The following is a 23975-nucleotide window of genomic DNA, read 5'->3' as shown; positions in this document are numbered from 1 at the left end:
AACATTTTAAAGGCATTTGGATAGGTATATGAATAGGAAGGGTTTGGAGGGATATAGGCCAGGTGCTGGCAGGTGGGACTAGATTGGGTTGGGATATCTGGTCGGCATGGACGGGTTGGACTGAAGGGTCTGTTTCCATGCTGTACATTTCTATGACTCTATAACAAGATGCCACACAGGAGGTTACTGGGGCCTATGGTGTCAGAGGCAAGGTGCTAACATTGATAAATGTCTGGCAGAAAGCAGAGACTGGAGATAAAAGGGGCCTTCTGAGGGTGGCAGCCTTTGACAAGTGTGTTCTGCAAGATTCAGTGTTGGAACCACAACTTTTCACTTTATACATTAACAATTTAGATGAAGGAACTGAAGGCATTCTGGCTACGTTTACAGACGATACAAAGATAGATAGAGGGACAGATAGCATTGGCGAAGCGGGGAGGCTGCAGAAGGATTTAGACAGGTTAGGAGAGTGGGCAGAGAAATGGCAGATGGAGTACAATGTGGGAAAGTGAGAGGTCAGGCACTTTAGTAAGAAGAATAGAGGCATGGACTATTTTCTAAATGGGCAGAAAATTCAGAAATCTGAAGTGCAAAGAGACATGGGAGTTCTAGTCCAGGATCCCCTCAAGGTAAACTTGCAGGTTGAGTCAGTAGTTAGGAAAGCAAATGCAATGATGGCATTTTTTTCGAGAGGACTTGAATATAAAAGCAGAGACGTACCTCTGAGGCTCTATAAGGGTTTGGTCAGTTCACATTTGGAGTATTGTGTGCAGTTCTGGACCCCATATCTCAGGAAGGATAAATTCGCCCTGGAGTGTGCTCAGAGGAGGTTCACAGGAATGGTCCAGGAATGAAAAGCCACATAAATGAGGAATGTTTGAGGACCTTGGGTCTGTATTTGATGGAGTTTGCAATGAAGAAGAGGGATCTAATTGAAACTTTGAGAATACTGAATGGCCTGGACAGAGTGGATGTTGGGAAGATGTTTCCATTGGTAGGAGAGACTAGGACCCAAGCGCACAACTTTAGATTAAAGGGAAGAAATTTTTAGAATGGAGATAAGGATAAACTTCTTCAGCTAGAGAGTGGTGAATGTATGGAATTCACTGCCATAAAAGGCTGTGGAGGCCAGGTCATTGAGTATATTTAAGTCAGAGATAGCTAGGTTTTTGATGGTAAAGACGATCAAAAGTTACAGGGAGAAAGTTGAGAAATTTATCAGCTATGATTGAATGGTGGAGCAGATCTGATTGGCTGTTTGGCCTAATTTCTGCTCCTGTGTCTTATGGTCGCAATAATAAGGTCAATAATAGCAAAGTGGCTTTGAAGCTGCCAGACCTTTGTAAAAACCCAACTATTTCATTGTGTCATTTAAAGATGGCAATCTTACATTTATTACCCATTTTGTCCTTTTTGTGAATCCAGTCTCCACAAAGTTATTGATTCTGAACTGTCCTCTGAAAAGCCTAGCAAACAATTGTAGTAGGGCACTTAAGGAACTGCAATAAATGCTGGTCTTGACCACAACATCCACAACCCAAGAGAGATTTTGTTTTATAAACATGGTATGCAAGTCAGAATCATTTCTCTGTCACCTCCTTGAGCGTTTCTCTCCAAATATATATATCCGCAAACACTTTTTAAATGCACTGGATCTGTCCTAAATATTTACTCGCTTACTCACTTTGCCATAAACTCATCTTCTTTGCTCAAATTCTCTTCCGCTTATGGTCTCCATGATGTGGAGGTGCCAGTGTTGGAATGGGGTGAGCAAAGTTAAAAATCGCATCACAACAAGTTGTAGTCCAACAGGTTTATTTGAAAGTGCAAGCTTTTGGAACACTGCTCCTTCGTCAGATAGCTAGTGGGGCTGGATCATAGGGCACATAATTTATCATAAATAAATAAAATGTCATACAACTGATGTGATGTATTGAACATTACAGGTGACCTCACGACACTAAACCCTGTCACACCCATATACACATACACACACACATACACACACACTCACAGACCCCCTCTCATACATGCGTTCTCGCTCTCGTTTTCTCTCTCTCACTCACTCACTCAAGCGCACACACACCCTCTCACAGGCATGTACTCTGTCACACTTGTGCACGCATTATCAAGCATGCACGCGCTGTCACATGCACACCAAGCACACCCTGTCTCCCACATACATTCACACACTCTCCCTCATGCTCTGTCACACATGCAAACAAGTTTAGGGGTTAACTTGCATTTGCAGATACATTCTATTTTGCTCACAAAGCACAGAATCTGTAGGCAGTCATGTGACATTTTATAAATTCCTACTTTGAAAATAGAACCAGTCTGACTCAAAGTTGGGATACAGGCAGACTCTAACCTCACACCTTTAGTGCATTGTCTAAGCTGAGATGTCATGTTTTGTATATGCTGATAAAACCTTAAGTTACCTCGGGATTGTGACTTAAAAGAAGTTCTGGAATTTACATATTAATCAATTGAAACCTGCATCCCCATTCTAACTGATTAAAGACTTATAGGTTCATTCAATACATTGCACCAGTTGTATGACATTTGGATCTTTTACTATAAATTCTGGGTCTTATTGTCCTGCCCCACTAGCTATCTGACAAAGGAGCAGTGCTCTGAAAGCTTCTACTTGCAAATAAACTTGTTGGACTATAACCTGGTGTGGTGTGGTTTTTTTAACTGATGGTCTCAGAACACATGCGCATCTTCCATTATTAAAGGCATTCAACTGCATGCAAACATTTTGGCCAGACTGTCCACAAGTCAGTGAGGAATAATTAGGAAATTAGCCTCAAACTCTTAGGATTTCTTTCTGCTTGTCTTTGCTGTGAGAAAAATATGTAGTACAGTGATTCAGCTGTGTTTGAACCTTATTTGTAGGGTTCCAAAATATATGTCTAGAAGCTTACTATTCACTGTACCAATAGTATTGTGCCATTAAATTTTAAGAGATGTATAAAATTGTGCAGCGATGTCATAAAGTGCACATAAGGTCTTGAGGCTAAAAAGAAACAGCTGCATGCTGTGGTCACTAAGTCTGTAGACATGTCTCTTTGGCCTGAAATTAGGTACAGCATGCATGAATTATTTCAGTGTAAATTTACATTGCCACCCAGTGGGGAAATGAATTAAGACAACATATTCCCAAGGAAGACTTCCTGCTGTTTGTTTCTTGCACTCAGCTCGACTTGACCTCTAGTTTTATCATTTTCAGATTTCGTCAGTGTGGAATGGGAATCTGGTAAGCTTGCTGCGGAGCCTCTTTGCGATCAAACTGGATGCTCGTAACCGTGTCCTAAGGTCTGTTGAAAATGAGATTCATTGGCGGTTGAGGCGTCTGAGCTTGAAAAACCTTGCTTCGTTGGCAGGCTACTACACCAGCTATGCACAGACAGACGGACAGAAAGTACTGCTTAGTGACATAATAAAAAACGTGGAGCTACGCTGGACTGAGATCACAGATGCAAAGACTGTAACCACATTGATGACAAAGCTGGGACCCCTATCAAGTGCATTAATGGGCAGACTGGAGGATAAGGTATAAGTTACCTGTACAGTGAAATATTTTTCATCAAAAATGTTTTGTCCCTGTAATAATGAGCTATGTTATACCCTGGACTTGAAATATGAAATATAGATGTATTTGTATGATACATGTTATACACAGAAACAATGTTAAATTGAATATCAGAATATTGAAGTGTAAGAAGCATTAGAGGGAAGTTTGATAAATACATGAGGGAGAAAGGAAAAGAAGAATATGTTGCGATGGTGAGATAAAATGGTATGAGAGAAGGCTGTGTGTGGCATAAAAGCCAGTGTTGTCCAGTTATAACAAATGGTCTACCTCTGTTCTGTAAATGCTATGTAAAACACTGTTACATACTGGAGTATTGGACTGTATAACGTGAGAAGTGGAGAGAATGCAGTTCTTAAGACATGGTGCGCTATTTAATGTTTACGCTCACAAGAGTGGACACTTTTTATGGTGTTCTCCACGGTAGCTAGTATCTATGCATGTATCTGTATGACACCCATCTAAGTCACTCTTCTTTCTGTGTGTCAGTCATGGCTCAGATGGTATTACTGTTGCCTGAATCTCAAAGTTTTAGGTTCAAGTCAAACTCCCTGTATTTGAATACACAGTCAAGACTGATGCTGTCGTGGGGGACTGAATGGTTGGTCAAATGTTGGAGGTGTTGCCTTTCAGATGAGACCCAATCCGGGTGAATATGAAAGATCCTATGACATTACTTCAGAGACAAATAGATTTTCCTGTTCATTATTTATCCTTCAGTCAAAATCACTGAACCATATTATTACTGCTCTGTATGTGAATTTGTTGTTTGCAACTTGCTGCTGTTTCCTACAGCAGTTACTATACCATAAATGTTCATTGGTTTGAAAGCACTTTGAGACATCTATTGATTATGAACTGTACCACATGAGCACCTCTGCTTTTTTCTTTTATGGTCTGATGTTTCTCAACACTAGGTTATAGTCTAGCAGGTTTACTTATCACAGGTGAAGTAAAGAGAAGCACATAGGCATAGAATTTATAGGCAGAGAGATCAAAAGATCATACAACTGGTGTAAGTGGAGTGTTAACAACTGAATAGCATGTGAAGAAATGCCCTATTATCCAATTAATTGAGGCAGAGAGATAAGGACAAAAAAATTAAAAATAAGATGGTGCTGGAGACAAACCACATGACTGGAATAACATGATGGTTATGAGAGTTGCATGCCCAGGATCTAACCAAATAACAAGTAATCCCAAAACTCTGTAAATTCATTAAGGTAGAGAAATCATAGCAAGTTATTAAGGTGATGGTATCAGAAGAGGACAGTAAAGATGATTTTATAAATACAGAACAGTATGGTGGGGTCACATGTAGTGCAACATGAACTCAAGATCACAGTTGAGGCTGTTTTCATGGGTATGGAACTTGGCTATCAGTTTCGGCACAGCAATTCTGCTGTGTTGCGTATGTCGAAGGTCGCCTTGGAGGACACATCTGAAGATCAGACACTGTTTGCTTGACTGCTGAAGTGTTCCCTGACTGGGAAGGAACATTCCTGTTTAGCAATTGTTCTTTAACTGCTGAAGTGTTCCCCAGGGGAACACTTTAACGGTCAAGGACATTCAGCCTCCGATCTTCAGGTAAGCATCCTCCAAGGTGGCCTTTGATATACAAAACAATGCAGAATCGCCGAGCAGAAACTGAGAGGCAAGTTCCATACCCATGAAGACTGTCCAGTTAACTTTTGAATTATGCACTGGTCCTACATATGCCACCATCCGTATAAATCAGTGTTCATGACTCAGCTGTCAATCTTGGTTAATGGTAGCAAGTCTCACTTCAGAAATGTGTGCATATGATCTAGATCTAATACCTCGGTGAGACATTGAGGAAGCACTGCTTTGTTGAAGGAGCTATTTTCTTTAGATGAAGTGTTAATACTGGGTCTCATCTGTTCTGGTTGAAGTTAAAAGTTTCCATAGGGCCAAGTAAAGAAGAGAGAGGGTAATCTGTCATTTAACACAAACAGGTGATCTGGATATGATCTCATTTCTGTTTCTGGGACACTACCACATGCAAATTGGTTGCCATATTTACTACATTACAACAGTGACAACACTTCAGCTGGAAAACTGTTTGTGATATCCTGATGTTTTTTTCGAAGATAAATTTATACAAGTTAACTTCTGTCTTCAGTATGCATTCTGATTATTCATTTGTTGAATTTACATTGCAGGGCTTGGAATTGGCTGAGTTTTTCACTCCTGATGACACAAGAAAGGTGGCACTGGCTTTGGCGATGCAGAATCGGCGCACTATTCCCTTACTTCGTGCCCTGTCATATCATTTCATGCAGAAGAACTGTGACCTAAAGACTGGAGTACTGGTCGACATGGCCTTCGCTTATGGTTTGTGAAAGTCAAATGTCTCTGATTAATGAGAAAGCAATAAGATTTTACACTGTATGAACCAGGACCAGGAAAAAAAAATCAAAATGCTGAACAGTTGCCGTAGGTCATTACCATCCAGATGCAAATGGTGTGTTCTGTGTTTCCCCTAAAACTGAATAATGACTTTAACTGCCGTTTCTTTTCTGAAAAGTTTGTTGGTGTACTTCCAGCACTCACTTTTAAATACTGTATAGAAGACACAGGAGCAGAATTAGGCCATTTGGCCCGTCAAGTCTATTGCACAATTTGATCATGGATATGTTTCTCAATCCTGCCTTCTCCCATAAATCGTGATCCCATATGAATCAAGAACCTATTTATTTCTGTTTAAAAGGCTCTCAATAACTTCACGTCACCAGCACTCTGTAGCAATGAGTTCCACAGATTCATGATTGAAGAAATTCCTCCTCATCTCTGTTCTAAAGGGCCAGCCCTTCACTTGGAGGCTGTTCCCTTGGATTCTAGCCTCTCCGACTAGTGGAAACATCATCTTCATATCCATTCTATCCAGGCCTGTCAGTTTTCTGCAAGTTTCAATGAGATCCCCCAATCCTTCTAAATTCCATCAAGTACAGACCCAGCATCCTCAAACTCTCCTCACATACCAATCCCTTAATTCCTGGGAGTTTTCTTATCACCCTCCTCTGGACCCTGTCAAAGGCCAGCAAATCCTTTCTTAGGAACGGGGCCCAAAACTGCTTATAATATATCAGATGTGATCTGACGAGAGCCTTTGACAGTCTCAGCAGTACATTTCTGCTCGTTTTCTCGGCGCGTTGAATGGTAACATTGCATTTATCTTCCTGATTGCCAGCTGAACCTTGTTAACCTTAAAAGAATTCTTAACTTGGATTCCTAAGTACCTTTGTGCTTCAGATTTCCGAAGCTTCTCCCCATTTAGAAAATAGTCTACAGGTCTATTCTTCCTACCAAAGTACATAACCACACACTTTCCCACATTGTATTCTGTCTATGCCCACTCTTCTAGCGTGTCCAAGTCCTTCTGTGGCTTCCCCACTTCCTCAACACTACCGACCCTCCATCTATATTTATGTCATCTGTGTACTTTGCAACAATGCCCTCAGTTCCTTTGTCCAGAACATTAATATATAACGTGAATAGTTGTCCCAACACTGACTCCTGCGGAACTCTACTAATCACTGCCATCCTGAAAAAGGCCCCATTATCTCTGCTGTCTGCCTTCTGCCTGTCAGCCAATTCTCTAGCTATGCCAATAGCTTTCCCCTAACTCCATAAGCTGTTATTTAGCAACCTCCTGTGTGGCATATTGTCAAAGGCCTTCTGGAAATCCAAAGAGATCTTGTCCACTGGCGCTCATCTAATTTGTTAGTTATTCAAAGAATTCTAACAGATTTGTCAAGCATGAAGCCATGCTGACTCTGCCATATTTTACATGTACTTCCAAATTCTCTGCAAACTCATCCTAAAACATGGACTCTAAACTCTTTATCAACGACCAAGGTCAAGCTAACCGGCTTATAATTTCCAGTCTTCTGCTATCCTCCCTTTTTAAAAGGGGTATTACATTAGTCATTTTCCAGTCTCCTGTCATCGTCCCTGTCTCCATTGATTCCTGAAAAATCATCAATGTCTCCATAATTTCCTCAGCTACCACCTTCTGAACTCTGGGTGTAGTCAATCTGGTCCAGTTGCTTTATCCACCTTTCAACTTGTACAGCACTTTCTCCTTAGTGGTGCCACTACACTCAGCTGTGCCCCCTGACTCTCTTGTAGATCTGATATGCTACTGGTGTCTTCCACTCTCTTGTAGATCTGATTTGCTACTGGTGTCTTATTCAGTTCCTCCCTGAGCACTGACCAATTTAAGGTAGTTAATCTCAGGGCGTCTAGATAACTCGTCCTTCTCCTGATGTGTCATAGAGTTCAAAGCTCAGACTCCAACTCATCAAATGTGAGCCAGAGTTTGTCGAGCAACCAGCACTTGCTACAGATGTGCTCACGATGAACCACATTGGGGTTCACCTGCTCACAAATCATTATAGGTACAAAATATTGCTTGGCCTGTTTTGTTTACATAGTTCTTAATTTGAATTTTAAAAATTTAGTCTGTAACCTGTAAATATTTCCCCTCTTTTTACCTTAAATCTGAAAGTAACTAAAATAGACAGTAAAATTAGTCACTATTGCCAACCAATGAACACACAGTGTTCCTGTGATGTCACACTTTTTTTGCTGAGCACAAAAATGCAAGCAAACAGCGTCTATTCCCCTCTGCATCTTATTCCCACACTGCCTCCAAATTCCACAAGCAATACTCTCTATGGCCATGTCTCGCTCCAGATGTGATTGCTCCTTTCCGATTGTATACAGCTTACTGTATAATTGATATCAAGGAGTGAGTCAGCATACAAACATATGAACAGGGTTCAAATCACATCTGCTCCAGAGGTGTACCATAAATCTTTGAGCAGGTTGATTAACAATATCTATAAACTTTTTTTTTACAAAAAGGAACAGGCCACTTTGCCTCTCAAGAATGTTCAACAATTTAGAAAGATCTTGGTTGATATAATTATTGTACATTCCTGCCTGTCTCCAATAACTTTTTAACGCCTTGCTTATCTCCATCTGCGTTGAAGAATTTGAAAACTCTTGCTTGCATTGCTATTTGATGAAGACTGTTTTAAAGACTGTTTGAGATAAAAATTCTTCTGTCTAAATTAAGCGCCTAATTTTTCAAGTGTCCTCTAGTTCTCAGTTCTCCTACAGAAGTAATTTCCTTTTCAATTTGACTCTATTGAAACCCCTTAGGCTCTTTTATGTTTCATTCAAGTCACCTCTTGCTCTCCTAAGCGCCAGTTGATAAAATAATAGCCTCTTCAATCTTTCCTCTTAAAACAAGATTACAAACTGAAAATTAATGTAGATATTTGGATATTTCATTATGAAACTGAGAATGAATGGAAGAACTTGCATTCATATAATACTTTTCAGAGATCAGGTCATCCTAGACCTTGAACAAATTTAGAAAGTGCGAAGTTATTACAAAAAAAAATTAGGAAAGTTAAGTATGGGCGTGACATTAGCATTGGCAAATAAAATCACTGGAAGTGAAAAGTTGCTTTAATATGCAAAGATCAAGAGGATCACTGAGGAAACAATAGGACTAAAAGGCGAAGTTGTTGGTGAAGAGACAAGATATGTTCTCAGTGAGCAGTTTAATGTGGATAAATGTATGGTTATCCACTTTGGTGGCAAGAACAGGAAGGCAGATTACTACCTAAATGGAATCAATTTAGGTAAAGGGGCAGTACAAAGAGATCTGGGTGTTCTTGTACACCAGTCAATGAAGGTAAGCATGCAGGTACAGCAGGTAGTGAAGGCGGCTAATAAATGCTGGCCTTCATAACAAGAGGAATTGAGTATAGAAGCAAAGAGGTGCTTCTGCAGCTGTACAGGGCCCTGGTGAGACCAAACCTGGAGTATTGTGTGCAGTTCTGGTCTCGACATTTGTGGAAAGACATTCTGGCTATTGAGGGAGTGCAGCGTAGGTTCACGAGGTCAATTCCTGGAATGGTGGGACTACCTTACGCTGAACGACTGGAGCGACTGAGCTTGTGTACCCTTGAGTTTAGAAGATTGAGAGGGGATCTGATTGAGACATATAAGGATTGGACACTCTGGAAGCAGGAAACATGTTTCCGCTGATGGGTGAGTGCCGAACCAGAGACACAGCTTAAAAATACGGGGGAGACCATTTAGAACAGAAATGAGGAGAAATTTCTTCACCCAGAGAGTGGTGGCTGTGTGGAATGCTCTGCCCCAGAGGGCAGTGGAGGCCCAGTCTCTGGATTCATTTAAGAAAGAATTGGATAGAGCTCTCAAGGATAGTGGAATCGAGGGTTATGGAGATAAGGCAGGAACAGGATACTGATTAAGGATGATCAGCCATGATCATATTGAATGGTGGTGCAGGCTCGAAGGGCAGAATGGCCTCCTCCTGCATCTATTGTCTATTTTCACAAAGGTGTGAACAATTTTTCCTGGATTTTCTTTTAACAAACTTAACTCGATTTCACGGGGCAACAATCACTTTGTTTCCATGCGGTCAGTTCTCTTAGATGGTTTAAATGTTTGGCTCAGATCACAGAATTGTCACAACACAGAAGGAGCTGTCCAGATGAGCATTTCACTTTGTTTCTGTTCCCTTAATTTCATTCACAGCAGATATTTTTATAACCTTGGCTAATGTCAAACTGTCCATAGCTCTGATCATCTTTCCACTATTGTCTTAAAATATGAATGCGTTTGTTGTCCACTCATCGTGCTTTTTATTGCCTCCTTGGTCCTACTCCAGTTGCAACCCAGTAAAGATTGTGTAGAATAGTGAGCTAGCGGCAACATTATTTCTGCTAATGGCAATGGGGAAATAGTTTGACCTAACTCTTCAAACCTTAACTGATCAAGTGTCTTAGTTTGATTGGCATCTGTAGTATCGCACTGCGATTGGGAATTGTCCCTACGAGGTCTCAGAAGTTGAGGCCTGGAGAAGATCATATTGAAATATTTCATGAAAATGTTTTATTTGTTTTCTGAAAGAAATACCTGTAATAAATTAGTCCCAACATCTATGAAAAGTTTTCATTTCCCTTTTGTTGTTCCGACAGGGAAACTGAATTTCCAGCAGACACAGGTTTTTCAGCGGTTAGCAGCCGAGCTTCTACCCAGGGTACCAGAGTTGAGCCCCATGGATGTCATGCGATGCACAAAGTCATTTGCTTACCTGAAGTGGCTCAATCTGCCTCTGTTTGAGGCTTTAGCACAGGTGAGGCAGCAAAGGTTAACACAGACATTGGAATTGTCCTTAAAGGCAAGTTTCAACTCTGTTTATCTGTTATATTAACTGGCCAAGCCGATAAGACCGATTAGAGTATTATGGTGCACAGACTCTCAAGCAGGAAGGGAACAATAGTCTCTACTTATCCACAACTTTTGTAGTAATGAAAATTTCCAAATCCTGCCCATAAAATGGGAGAATCTGAAGTTCAAAAGATTGAATGGCACGATTTCATTGCTAAACGGGTTGGGTTTAAAAGCCGAGAGGTAATGTTGTGGCTGTACAAGGTGCTGATGAGGCCACACCTGGAGGACTGTGTGCAATTTTGGTTTCCTGACTTGAGAAAGAATGTACTGACACTAGAGGGGGTGCAGAGGAGGTTCACTAGGTTGATTTTGGAGTTGAGGGGGTTGGCTTACGAGGAGAGACTGAGTAGATTGTGATTATATTCATTGGAATTCAGAAAAATGAGGGGTGACCTTATAAAAACATATAAAATTATGAAGGGAATGAATAAGATACAAGTAGAGAGGATGTTTCCATTGGCAGGTGAAGCTTGGACAAGAGAGCATAGCCTGAAGATTAGAGAGAGCAGATTTAGGACTGAATTGAGAAGGAACTTCTTCACCCAGAGGTTGTTAATCTATGGAATTCCCTACCCAGTGAAGTCATTGACGCTATTTCAGTAAACGCTTTTAAAGCTAAGGTAGTTTTTTTTTTGAATAATAAACGAATTAGGGGATACAGTGGGAGTGCGGGTAAGTGGAGCTGAGTCAATGAAAAGATCGGCCATGATCTTATTGAATGGCGGAGCAGGCATAAAGGGCCAGACGGCCTTCTCATGCTTCTAGTTCTTATGGTCTTATTTCAGCAAGTAATTAATTGAAAGCTGATGAGTATTGTGTTGAAAATAAAGGTCCTAGAAAGAATTGACAGAGATGAAACTTATGCCAAGAGAAGGTGGAATGAAGGATGTAGAGTAAATGTATTGAAACAACTGGATGAGTGGGAACTGCACCTTGTGTTGAGGGTGTTGCAGAATAAGAAATTCATTGGAGCACGAATAGGCCATTTGATCCATTGAGCATGCTTTGCAATTCACTTTGGTCATGGTTGATTCTTGATCTCAATATTGTAATCTTTGGTAACAGTAATAAGCCAAAACTTTGCACTGGTAACTCTGGATTTACCGAATCTGTGCGAACTTAACATCTATCTATTCCAACCCATGGGACCGTAGTAAGTCTACACATGAGCAGAAATCATTGGTAAGCCATCACACAGCATTGAATGCTCGCTGAAAGGAATTCAAACCCTGGATGTATGGCTGAACCTACCAGCAAGTTCAAAGTGCGGTTGATTGAAGCCAAAGTGGAAGAGATGGTACCAAATACCAGAAGTTTACTTAGTGATGGTTAGTTCATCTGATTCAAGACATGGCACAGATTATCTTCCCCATGGTTAGTGGTGAGAATGTTGCAGTTGCAGTAGTGATGGTTCAAGAAGGCAAGTCACCACCACCTACTTGAGCAACTAGGGATGGGCAATAAATGACTCCCATATTCCATGAATGAATACAAAAAAGGTCTCTCTTACATCCTGAACAAGTATGCACCAAACGACATTTCTTGAAAGTTACAGCATTGATTCACATTGTAGGTAGCAGAAAAAATGAGGACATTGTAGCTAGACAATTGCACCTGCTAGCATTTAGTGCAGCAAACAGTATTGAAATTAGCCAGGACACGCAGCATGTTAGCTGCATGGTAAGTGCAGTATGTCAAACCTCTGTGAAGCAGTGCTGCATTTCAAGATTTGTACAAGGTGTCTGGTACAAAAAGACATTGTGCCTGCCTGTGCAATAAGTCTGCCTCTAAAGATGTAGCCAGAAGCTCCGAAGGGGAACAACGAAGGAGAAGGCAGGTGTAGCAGTATGACAACAGCAGCAAGGAAGGCTACAGAAATGTGACCTGATACAAAGTTCACAACAGCCCAAACTTAAGTCAAGGCTCAGAGTGGAACAACGTCCAACCAGAGAGCAAGCAGACTTTCAGTATTCTAAATCTAACACAACTAGATTAGGTCAATCAACTGGATTGCCACAATCAGCAACATTTGCTCAAAGAAAATTGGTAAATACACACCCAACCCAAGATTAACATGGAAGATAGTGCAGGCATCCTGCCAGTCCAAATTCTGAAGGACATGTATCAGGATTGTTGAAACTTAACAAGACAAGTGACAACCATTAACTACATCTAATGGGTCGCCAATTCCTTACTTTAGTACCTTGACAATGCAGTGCAGCTATGGCAATCCACTATAGCAACCACACAAATGTAGCTGGTAAAGTATGAGCTGACCAGCAGTGGTAGGACTACCAGCACATATAGATTTGAGTATTGTGACTATCCTGAGATCACCAAGGTAACCATGGTGGTAGAAATAACCAAGAATATTCATGTTTTGTCAGTCCTTCATTTACAAAATTTGTATCTGGGCATTTTGATCCATAAAAGTATGTTGCACATCAGAGAAAATGCAATTCTGTCAATCTGACTCCCAGAAAGTTCAGTGTCAACATATAAAACAATTTAATTATCAGCTGGATGACATGGAACGCTTCGTGGGTCACCTCACTTACTCCTGTAGGTCAATTATATGTGTACTAAAAAAAAAGGGAAAATCGGTACATCAGGATCTGGGGTGTCATCTCTAAGGAGATGACCATGCAAGATTCCAACATGAAAGGAATTGAATCCCAAGTTTGCAGGAGATAAATTCTTCCCTAGGTTGCGTACCAATCATAGATATTGTTCAGCGCACTTAGCCAGAAAATCTTAGGAAGTCACTAAGTTCAGAACACAATTTCAAAAATGTTGTTTTCAGAGACTACTTTATGACTTGATTTCCAGAAGCATATGAACAGAATTACAGAAATGTGTGCCTGGATCTGTATGCATGGCTGATGATATTGCAGTAATAGATAAAACAGAAGAAGAGTCTGATCAGAACCTTCACTCACTGGTAGCAGTAGCTCACTGTCAAGGGCTTACTTACAACAGCAAAATGTACCAGGTGAATATAACTCAATTATTTAGGCCCATTATATACAGTTTGAAGAATCAATCCTAAACCAGACAAAGTCGAAGATGTAAGACCAGTGTTTACCTCAAAAGACCAAAAAAAGAGCCTAGCGATGCCTTGGGTTCTTCAATCCCAACCAAAGTAATCTCCAAACTCCAAGAGCTCAGTCTCTGCTCCACCCTCTCTAAGTGGATCCTCGACTTCTTGACCCACAGACCGTAATCAGTGAGAATAGGCAACAGCACCTTCTCCACGACAGTCTTCAACATTGGCACCCTAACCCCATTGGCTGTGTATTCAGCCCCTTGTACACCCATGACATTGTGGCTAAATTTCATCTAAACTTCATCTATAAGTTCTCTGATGAGCCCATCATTGTAGGCCAGATATCAAACAATAAGAAGACAATACAGTAAAAGGATAAAGTGCTTGGTGGCATAGTGTAAAGATAACAATCTCTCCCTTATCGTCAGCAAAAGTAAAGAGTTGGTCATCAATTTCAGGAAGCAAGGAGGAGGACACTCCCCTATCTACGTCAATGGAGCTGAGGTGGAGAGAGTTGAGAACATCCAGCTTCTAGGAGTGATGATAACCAACAATCTGTCCTGGACCACCATGTATGTGCGACGGTCAAGAAGGCACAACCTCTTCCTCAGGAGGCTAAGGAAATTCAGCATGTCCATAAGGACCAACTTTTACAGATACACCACAGAAAGCTTTCTATCTGGATGCATCATGGTTTGGTACGAAAAATTCTGTGCTCAGGAAGAAACTACAGAGAGATGTGAACATAGCCCAGTCCATCACGTAAGCCAACCTTCCATCTGTTGACCCCATCCATACTTCTCGCTGCTACGGAAACACCGCCAACATCATCAAAGACCACTCCCACCTTAGTCATAATCTTTACCAACATCTTCTGTTAGGCAGAAGATACAAAAGCTTAAACACACGTACCAATAGATTCAAGAACAGCTTCTTTCCCCCTGTTATTAGACTTCTGAATGGACCTCTCACATTTCAAATCTAATGTCGACCTTGCTTTGATGTGCACCTTCTTTGCAGCCGTAACTTTGTACTGCTTGCTTTATTCTATCACCCTATGAATGTTTGTATGTACGATCTGCCTGTAGTGCATGCAAAACAAAACTTTTCACTCTACCTAGGTACATGTGACAATAAATCAAATCAAAATCAAATCATTAGTCCAGTCCAGAAGAGTTGACATTGCCTTTGCTTTTGTATAATTCTGAAAGGCAAAAAAGATAAGTCTGCAAGAGGTGACTTTCGCCTCGGAAGGGTGACAAGGGTGATAGCCACATGGCTATCTCTTGTTGATAAGTCTCTCCCTGTTTGAAGCTTCCTGACAGTTTACCTGTGTGGCATTCCATGGGCTCAAGATGTTGCCAGATGCTGAATTTAAATCTGCAGGAATGTTTTTCCTGTAACATTCCTCCCTTTAAACCAATGCATTTTTGAATTAAAAGTAATAAATGTCTATAAATATTTTGGGTTTCTGATGCATCGCCATAAAAAAATGGGTTCCTGAGAACAATGCCCCCTTTAAGCTATGCATATGCACACCAATGGGCATCAGTATGCCAATCCCATCATTGACTCCAGCTTCCAGAAATTGTTGCTGCACATGGATCTCCGAAGGCTGCGTAGCCAGAAAGAACATTCAATGGAACGTTTACATTGGGAGTGAGTTATGGGATAAGTCAGAATTGTTAGAGATGTATTTGTTATGTATAAACTTTTATGTATTATAGATGTAAAATGATTTCTGGTTATAGTAGAAATCCTGATTGTTTTAAAGAATGCAAACAAAAGTGTATTAACATCAACTTTATCTCATGCAGTATGTCGTGGAACATTGTGACAATATGACTGAGATGCAGCTCTGTAACATTATCATGGCCTTTGCTCGTCTCAATTATCAACCAACCATAGGAGAGGCCTTCTATGCTAAGGTAGGAATATTGTAGTTGGTACAGACTGTGTTAACATTCTCACCTTTGGGTTTAAAATAGAGAAATATAATTGGGGTGTAAGATCAGTGATTTGGCCAGTTCACTTAAAATTAACCTGATGTTAGCTGGGAATGCTTAGTTATTACAGGTATGTTCAGCTTTCAGCTCATTACACTATTCATTTGGATCAAAACTGATCCAAACCTGAACTCTATGCATCTACCTTAGCACTATATTTTTTGATAGCCTTAACTCTCAAAAATGTTAATTAGGATTATGGTAGTTCATACAGAAGTATATGAAACAGTACAGTATTTTTCCAGAATTTGGCTTTCAATTAGACAGTTAATCTTGATCTTCAGTGTTTTGTGCCCTTTTCAGGTCGAGAATTCTGGACTTCTGTTACCTTTTGTCTTTAGAGCCGCTTGTTGATTTTGCTCTTGAATGGGTTAGCTGAAATTTTATTATATCTAGTTCTTTATTCCCCCACTAGACAAGGTACTTCTGTTTATTCTATTAAACTCTTCATCATTTTAAACATCTCAATGAGATCTTCCTTCAACTGTCCATCTTCAAGGGAAGATGAACCAAAATATGCACTCGTAATGTAAACCTTTAATCCCTAGTATTATTCTGCTGACATTGTGCTACACTCTCTCAGAGCCAGTTATTAATCCTGATTCTGTATCAAGGTAATCATTAACCAAATTTCTGTATAACTGTAGGATAACTTCCTTCCTTTTATATTCAAGCCATCTTTAGCTTTTTTTTTTGGTTTCATTTTGTACTTATTCACCAGCTTCAAGTGCTTAGACTCTCAAATCTCCTCTTCACTACAGTTTTGAAATTTCTTACCATGTAGAAAATACTCCAATTGATCTTTCTTTGGCCTGAGGTAACTGACCTCACATTTAAGCTTATCGAATCATTCTCTCTCTTGTGATGGAGTGACAAAATCAGTCTTAATTGCTATGGACTAATTTCTGCTAGAGTGTGTGTATGTGAGTATGTGTGTAATCAGGAACGGGGTCCATTTGGTAACTATCCTCAAGTTCAAATGTCATTATGGTATATGCAGTCAAGACTCATCAGTGAAGGCCACCATTGGTTACAGATCTAAAGGGCAGGGAGACCTGGAAGCGGATAGCGTAAAAGGTGAAGGGAAAGAAAGTCATTCATTCGAAATGCAAAACCTTGCACCCCTTAGCTTTACATTATAAGCAGGTCAGTTGGTCGGATTGTGTGTGTGTCAGCAAGCATATCCTTTTTATAAAGACATCCACCATTTTTCCCATCAGATTCATGAAAAACTAAGCAGTGCCCTCGTGGAGATGGAGCCATTCCTGCTGGTTGACTTAGTCTGGTCTCTCTGTATATTGCAGCAAGTAAGCCCTTTATACCTCAGTGAAGTACTGGATCACCATTTCTTCCAAAGAATCACAGGTATGCCTTTATTTTAACTCAATTTGTTACAGAATCTCAATTGTTATGGTGCAAAAGGAGGCCTGGGGCCATTTGCCCCATTGTGCTTGCACCAATTCTCTTACCAAGTGCCAATATTACGCCTTTTCCCCACACTAGGAAAAATCATTTCTATCAAGTAATCGCCCAATGCCTGTTGAATGCCTCAACTGAACTACATTTTTAATCAGTGTATTTCATACCCTAACTATTCACTGTGTAAAAAAGTTTTTCTCACATCACCATTGCTACTTTTGCACATGATTTTAAAATTTTGCCTGCTCGTTCTTTTCTAAGAGCAGGAACAGCTTCTCAATATCAAATCTATCCCACCCTCTCATGATTTTGAAAACCCTCTTTGAAAATCTTCTCTCAGCCTTCTCTCTGAGAACAATCCCAAGTTCTTCAATTTATTCTCATTTCTGTTTCCTTTCTTGTAAATCTCTTTTGTGCACTCTCAAATAAATTCCCATCGTTGCTACAATATATTTCTCTCAACTTTACACAATATTCCAGCTGAGGTCTGATAAGGGTCTTATACACGTTCAACATCACCTCCCTGCTCTTGTACTCTATATACCTGTTAATAAAGCTGAGAACACTATGCTGTATGAATTGCTCTCTTCACCTGTCCTGCCACCTTCAATGATCTGAGCATATATACACCCAGGACTTTCTGCTTCTACACCTCTTTTGGAGTTAGTACCTCTTATTTTATATTGTCTTTCATAGGGGTTGGTTAGCTCAGTTGGCTGGCTGTTTTGCAATGTAGAATGATCTCAGCAGCTTGAGTTCAATTCCCACACCAGCTGGGGTTGCCATGGTGATTCTCCTTTCTGCCTCTCCCCTTACATGAGGTGTGGGGACCTTCAGATTAAACCACCAGTATTCTTCTCTCTCTAATGAGAAAGCAGCCCTATAATCCAGCAAGTCTATTTTGACTTTACTTTTGTTCTCTTTTAACGTTCTTTGACCAAAGTGCATCACTTTGCACTTCTCTGCATTGCGATCCAGATCGTGAATAAATATCAGGAAAAGTAACTGTCCCAATACCAAACTCTGGAGAACTCCACGTCAAATCTTCCTGCAGCCCAACAATATCCATCAATCATCATGTTTTCCATCACTCAACCAATTTTGTAACCATGTAGCTACCTCACTATCTACCATGACCTATAACTTTCCTCTCAAGTCTATTGCATGGCACTGTACCAAATGTCTTCTGGAAACCCATGTATACCACATCTATAACATTGCCCTCATTGACCCTTTGTTATTTCTTCAAAAAAACCTCCTACAAGTTAGTCAAACACAATTTCCCTTTTAGAAGTTTGTGCTGAGTCTTTCTAATCAACTGTATTTTTCTATGTGATTACTAATTCTATCCAAAAATTGTTCCTAGTCATTCCCCCACCACTCAAGTTAACCTAACTGGGGTCTGTAATTGCTGTGATCATCCTTACACCATTTCTGGAATAAGGTGCAATTCTCCAGTCCTCTGGTACCTACCTTGAGCCCAGGGAAAACTGAAAGGTGCCAGTGCCCCTGCAATTTCTACCTTCATTTCCTTCAAAATCTTTGGATGCATCTCATCCAGTCCCTGTGCAATGTCAGCATTAAGTGCTAACAATCTGTCCTTAGTAATTTTGTACTGCTCAAGTGACAGAGTTTCCTCCCCTGTCACCATAGCCTGGGCAGCATCCTTCTCTTTTGAAAAGGCAGATGCAAAGTATTCATTTAACAAACTAGCTATAACCCCTGCTTCTATTTGGATATCACCTGATTGGTCTCCGAGTGGCCCTACTCATTCTCCAACTGCTCTCTTATTGCTTATTTGCCTATAGAAGACCTTAAGGTTCCCTTTACATTAGGTATGAGTCTTTGCTCATAGCTGCTCTTTGCTTCTCTTTTTCATTTTTGCACCTCTGCACTAAACCTTCGGTGTTCTGTTCATTCTCAATTATTGTACTGGCCTTATGTCTGTCATGTTTAAAACTTTTATGATATTGAGTTGGTTGGTCACCCAAAATGTAGGAGTTTACATCCCACCATAAGAAATTATGAAATTGACTAAGTCTTGTAATTAGTGGGCCATGGAAACTGTCAGATTAGCTGATTCACTGATGTTGTTTAGGGGTGTGAAGTTGCAGGAGTAACCTAGTCTGGACCAGCATATGCTTCCAGCCTCATACACACAAATCACCAAAGTTATTCAATTGGACAACTGGTTGTTGCTGTATTATGCAGCTACACAATACCCGTGACTTCAAAAGTAATTTGTTGGCTATACTTCCAGGTATCATACATTCAAACAAGAATCAGGAATGGATCCTGTAGCCCCTCAAGTTTTAAAAAAATCTTTTAAGTGGGCATTGTTGGTTTCTGAGCATTTATTGCCTGTACCTAGTTGTCCTCAAGGAGGTGGTGGTGAGCTGCTTTCTTGAGTCACTGCAGTCCAAGTGCTGTAGGTTGACCTACAATGCCCTTAGGGAGAGACTTCCAGGATTTTGACCAAGTGACAGTGAGGGTGGTCCATGTATCTGCTCTATTATTCTGTAAAATTACAGCTGAACTGATTGTTTTCTCAAATCCACAATCTCACCTACCCCAGTCTCCTTTCAGTTCCTACCCAAGAAGAATCTATCGTCCTTGATCTTGATATATTCAAAGACTCTGCTACAAATCACCATCTGAGGCAGAGAATTTCAAATACACATGACTTGCTGAGAGAAGAAAAGCTTTGTCTCAATTCTGGTTTCAATGAGTGACCCCTGATTTTTAAATAGTGACTCTTAGTTCTAGGTTTTCCCATATGAGTAATCATAGTCTCCATTTCCCTTCAGGATCTTGTACGTTTCAATCAATTCACCACTTACTCTTTAAGCTTCAGCTGATACAAGGGTAGCCTGTCCAATCTTTCCTCATGAACCACTCACTCTAATGACTAGTCTAGTCAACTACCTGAACTGATTTCAACACATGTACATTGTTCTCTAAATAAAGAGACCAATACTCATATCAAATGCAGGAGAAAAGCTAAGGCTGGAATAGGGAAGGCTAAGAGGAAGCATGGAAAATTGTGCTAAAACAAATAGCAAAATGTTCTTTAAACATATTATCAGTAAAAGATTAGTGAAGGATTGAGTTGGGCCTACAAGAACTAAGCAGGGTAAGCTGTTCACTAAAGCAAAAGACTAAATGAATATTTTGCTTCTGTCTTTACCAAATTAGAAGGTGGTGATGATGGTCTAGTTTAAAATGTAGCTGTTGAGCAACTGAGCAGTATAGTGATAAGAAAGAAAAGGTGCTTATAGAGGCTGGCTGTGCTCCAGGTAGAGGAGTCACCAGGCCTGAATGGGATCCATCTTAGATTGCTGAAAGAGGTTAGGGAGCAAATTGCAGAGTCATTGACAGAAAGTTTCCAGGTCCCTCTGAACACTGCTTGGTCCCAGTGAGTGGAGGATTGCAAATGTGAAACTATTGTTAAAGAAGGGGGCAAAGAATAACCCAGGAAACTACAGATCTCTCCCCTTGCCATCAACAGTGGGAAAAGAGATGGAGGCTATAATATGGAATAAGGTAAATTTGCACCTAAAAATAAGTTGATACTAAACAGGCAGTTTGGACTTGTTAAGGGCAGATCATGTCAAACAAATTTAATTAAGTTCTTTGGCAAGATTGTAAACTGAAAATAAGTATAGATGGCTATTTGTTAGATCGAAGATGAATTAAAAGTGGTGCTCCTCCGGGATCGGTGTTATGACCCTTGTTTTTCTGATTTATGTAAATGGTTTGGAGATGGATGTTGAGAGCAAAAATATATATATTTGTAGATGATACTAAGTGAGGGAGAATACTAAATTGTGAGGATGACACTGAGCAACTTCAAAGGGACATGGATAAGTTGATCAAATGGGCATACATATGGCAGATGAATTTCAGTGCAGAGAAATGAGGTAAATCGTTTTGGTAGAAGAAACAAGGAGAGACAATACAGGCTCAGTGGTACAACTTCAAGGAGAGTGCAAGAGCAGAGGGACCTTGGGATTCACGTGTATGTTTCTCTGAAAATGATCAGGCAAGTTGAAATAGCTGTTAAGAAGGCTAAAGGATCCTTGAGTTTATAAATGGAGGCATAGAATATAAAAGCAAGCAAATCTACACTCTACAAATCATTGGTCAGACCACATTTGGAGTACTGTGTTCAGTTCTGGGCATCTTCATTAAAGCCCTGGAGAGAGTTCAAAGGAGATTTAGTAAGAATGAGGCATTTTAGATTAGAGAAATTGGACTTATACTCATTGGAACAGAGAAGATTAAGAGGTGATCTTACTGAGTTGTTCAAAATCATGAATAACTTTGACAGGGTAATGAATGATATTCTGTTTCCACTAGTTGATCTGTCAGTAACTAGGGGCCCTAATTACAATTACAAGATTGTCAGCAAGAGAGCTAGGAGTGAGATCAGGAGAAACTTCTTTACTCAGAATTGTTCGGATTCGGAATGCACCACGTGTGAGAGTGGTTGAGGCTGATTCTATGTGAGATTTCAAAGACAGCTCGATTTATATTTGAAAGTGATGAATTTAGAGAATTACTGACATAGGGCTGAAGAACAGGACTAGCTGTGTAGGCGCAAATTACTGCAGATGCTGGAATCTAATGAAACAAAAATACTTGAGGGAGTTCTCTCTCTCTGTCTCTCTTCCCTCCCCCTCCTCCTATCCACCTATGATGCTGCCTGTCAAGACATGATGGGCCAAATGGCCACCTCCTGTTCTATGATTCTATGTCATGTCACCAATGTCCTGTATAATTGAATCAAAACCTTCCAACTTTTGTATTCAATTCACTATTGTCATATTATAATTCTATGTTCTATTACCTGCATAATAACCCTCTGTGATTCATTCACTAGATTATCCAAACCTTCATCCCAGAACTCTGCGACCTCTCACATTCAGATAATATGCTACCTTTATATTCTTCATGCCAAAATGAGCAATTTCACATTTTCCACTCTACACTGCATTTGCCAGATCTTTGCTCTCTCACTTCACCTATCTACATCCAGCTGCAGAGTCCTAACTAGTCACTGCAATTAAGCCTGATCCTGCTGTCAAGAAGCAGCTGCTACAAGTACAACTTATTTTCCTACTTGAAATGTAAATAATGAGAGTGCTTTTGCTTCACGTAATTAAATTGGTCTTGGAAGTCAAGTATGAGTGACTGCATTCTAAAAATGATTTGTTTCGTGTATAACCTTGTGACATGTGGATGTGTTTCAGCTACATATTGCAAATAAGGATGGGAACAATTCCCTGGTGGGACTGCCACTACTGCATTTCTTTGTCTCTGTTTTCACTATTGCTAGAAGGAACCCAGACACAGAAAAGTGAAAACTACAAGCTGAAGTTGGTCCATATCAATGCAACAGCCCAACTCGAGTGCTCTGACTATAATGGTCCCTATTTACCAACTCACTGTTTGGACTCGTGGATCTCAGGAACCAGGAAGAACTTAAGTCCACTCAGCAGTGGTGTGCGTGAGACGCTGCAAACTGCTGTTGGAGATCAGACCAAGTGTCGCTGTGGTGTCAACACTACGTATGGTTGGGTAATTGGTACGTATGTATATTTAGTTATTTTTCTTCACTAATTTTACCGTATCCTGTTCTTGAATGTTTTTGTACTTCATTTCTATTGACAACATTGACCTGACCCAAATGGCAATTCTGCACTTGGGTCTGGACATTGAATGTTGGTAAGCTGTTTGGTCCAATTGAGCACTGCAGATGAGCTTGATATTGCCATCAAGAAGCAGCTGCAACATGCAATAGCTCAGCAGGAGTCATTAGATAACATACAGGGATTCAGTGCTGGGCTGACTTTCCTCTTCCAAACTTAGCATGTCTACACGATAAAATTTTAAACATACAGTAAGTTTTTACTTAAAATTGTCGTTGTGTTCCTCAAACTCCCAATTTTAAATGAATCCAACGTTCTCATAGGAATCAATATTAAATGTCAAAGTTTGGTTCTTTTGGAAATTTCACTCAAACATCAATGAACAAGTTCAATTACATTCATAGCTGAAAAAGGTTGCAAGATAAAACATATCACTAGATATTTAATAAATGCTGTATATAATTACATAAATGCACTAGTTATACATTACTTTTAGATCATGCTTGTCCAGGCCAGTACTGGATGAGACTGAGTCTGCAGAGAAGTGAGACTGGGAAGTAACACCAGGGGTTTGAGACAATCGGGAAATAAGTCCCGTAGGAGAAATGACATGCAGGGAAGAGGTGGGGGCTGGACAAAGTCTATGCAGAGAGCCAGAACTGGAGGCATGTCTGAGAGCCAGAGTCAGCAACAAGAGGGATCTGAGAGAGTGAGGATGCCCTAGGGGTAAAAGTCATGTGTGCAAAACTATACTGACACTACAGTGTTGTTAAGACAGAACACATTAAATGAGTCAATATTAAACTGTACATTTGAGAGCACTAAGAGGGTCATTTATATTGCTGGAGCTGCTGTTCTTTTGAAGGTAATAAAGCAGCACTTGTTTCTTATTGATCCTGCATACTTATTGAGGAGTTTGCCTAGTTGATCAAAAACAGATTAACTGGCCATTC

The 23975-nt window shown here is 40.2% G+C and overlaps 1 protein-coding gene across 1 annotated transcript in view; it reads left to right on the top strand.

Moving 5' to 3' along the window:
* Positions 1-23975, top strand: part of tbrg4 (transforming growth factor beta regulator 4) — a 43402-nt gene that overhangs the window by 11443 nt on the left and 7984 nt on the right. Inside the window, exons 3-8 of the mRNA XM_043687962.1 lie at positions 3236-3559; positions 5782-5953; positions 10645-10802; positions 15764-15874; positions 17173-17317; positions 22710-22958. Of these exons, the coding sequence (XP_043543897.1) occupies positions 3236-3559; positions 5782-5953; positions 10645-10802; positions 15764-15874; positions 17173-17317; positions 22710-22958 (1159 nt within the window). The remainder of the gene's footprint in view (positions 1-3235; positions 3560-5781; positions 5954-10644; positions 10803-15763; positions 15875-17172; positions 17318-22709; positions 22959-23975) is intronic.

Source organism: Chiloscyllium plagiosum, chromosome 4, assembly GCF_004010195.1.
Source record: "Chiloscyllium plagiosum isolate BGI_BamShark_2017 chromosome 4, ASM401019v2, whole genome shotgun sequence".
In the NCBI taxonomy this organism is placed as follows: domain Eukaryota; kingdom Metazoa; phylum Chordata; class Chondrichthyes; order Orectolobiformes; family Hemiscylliidae; genus Chiloscyllium; species Chiloscyllium plagiosum.
Note: the sequence above shows the minus strand (reverse complement) of the source record. Positions and strands in the feature narration are given on the sequence as shown.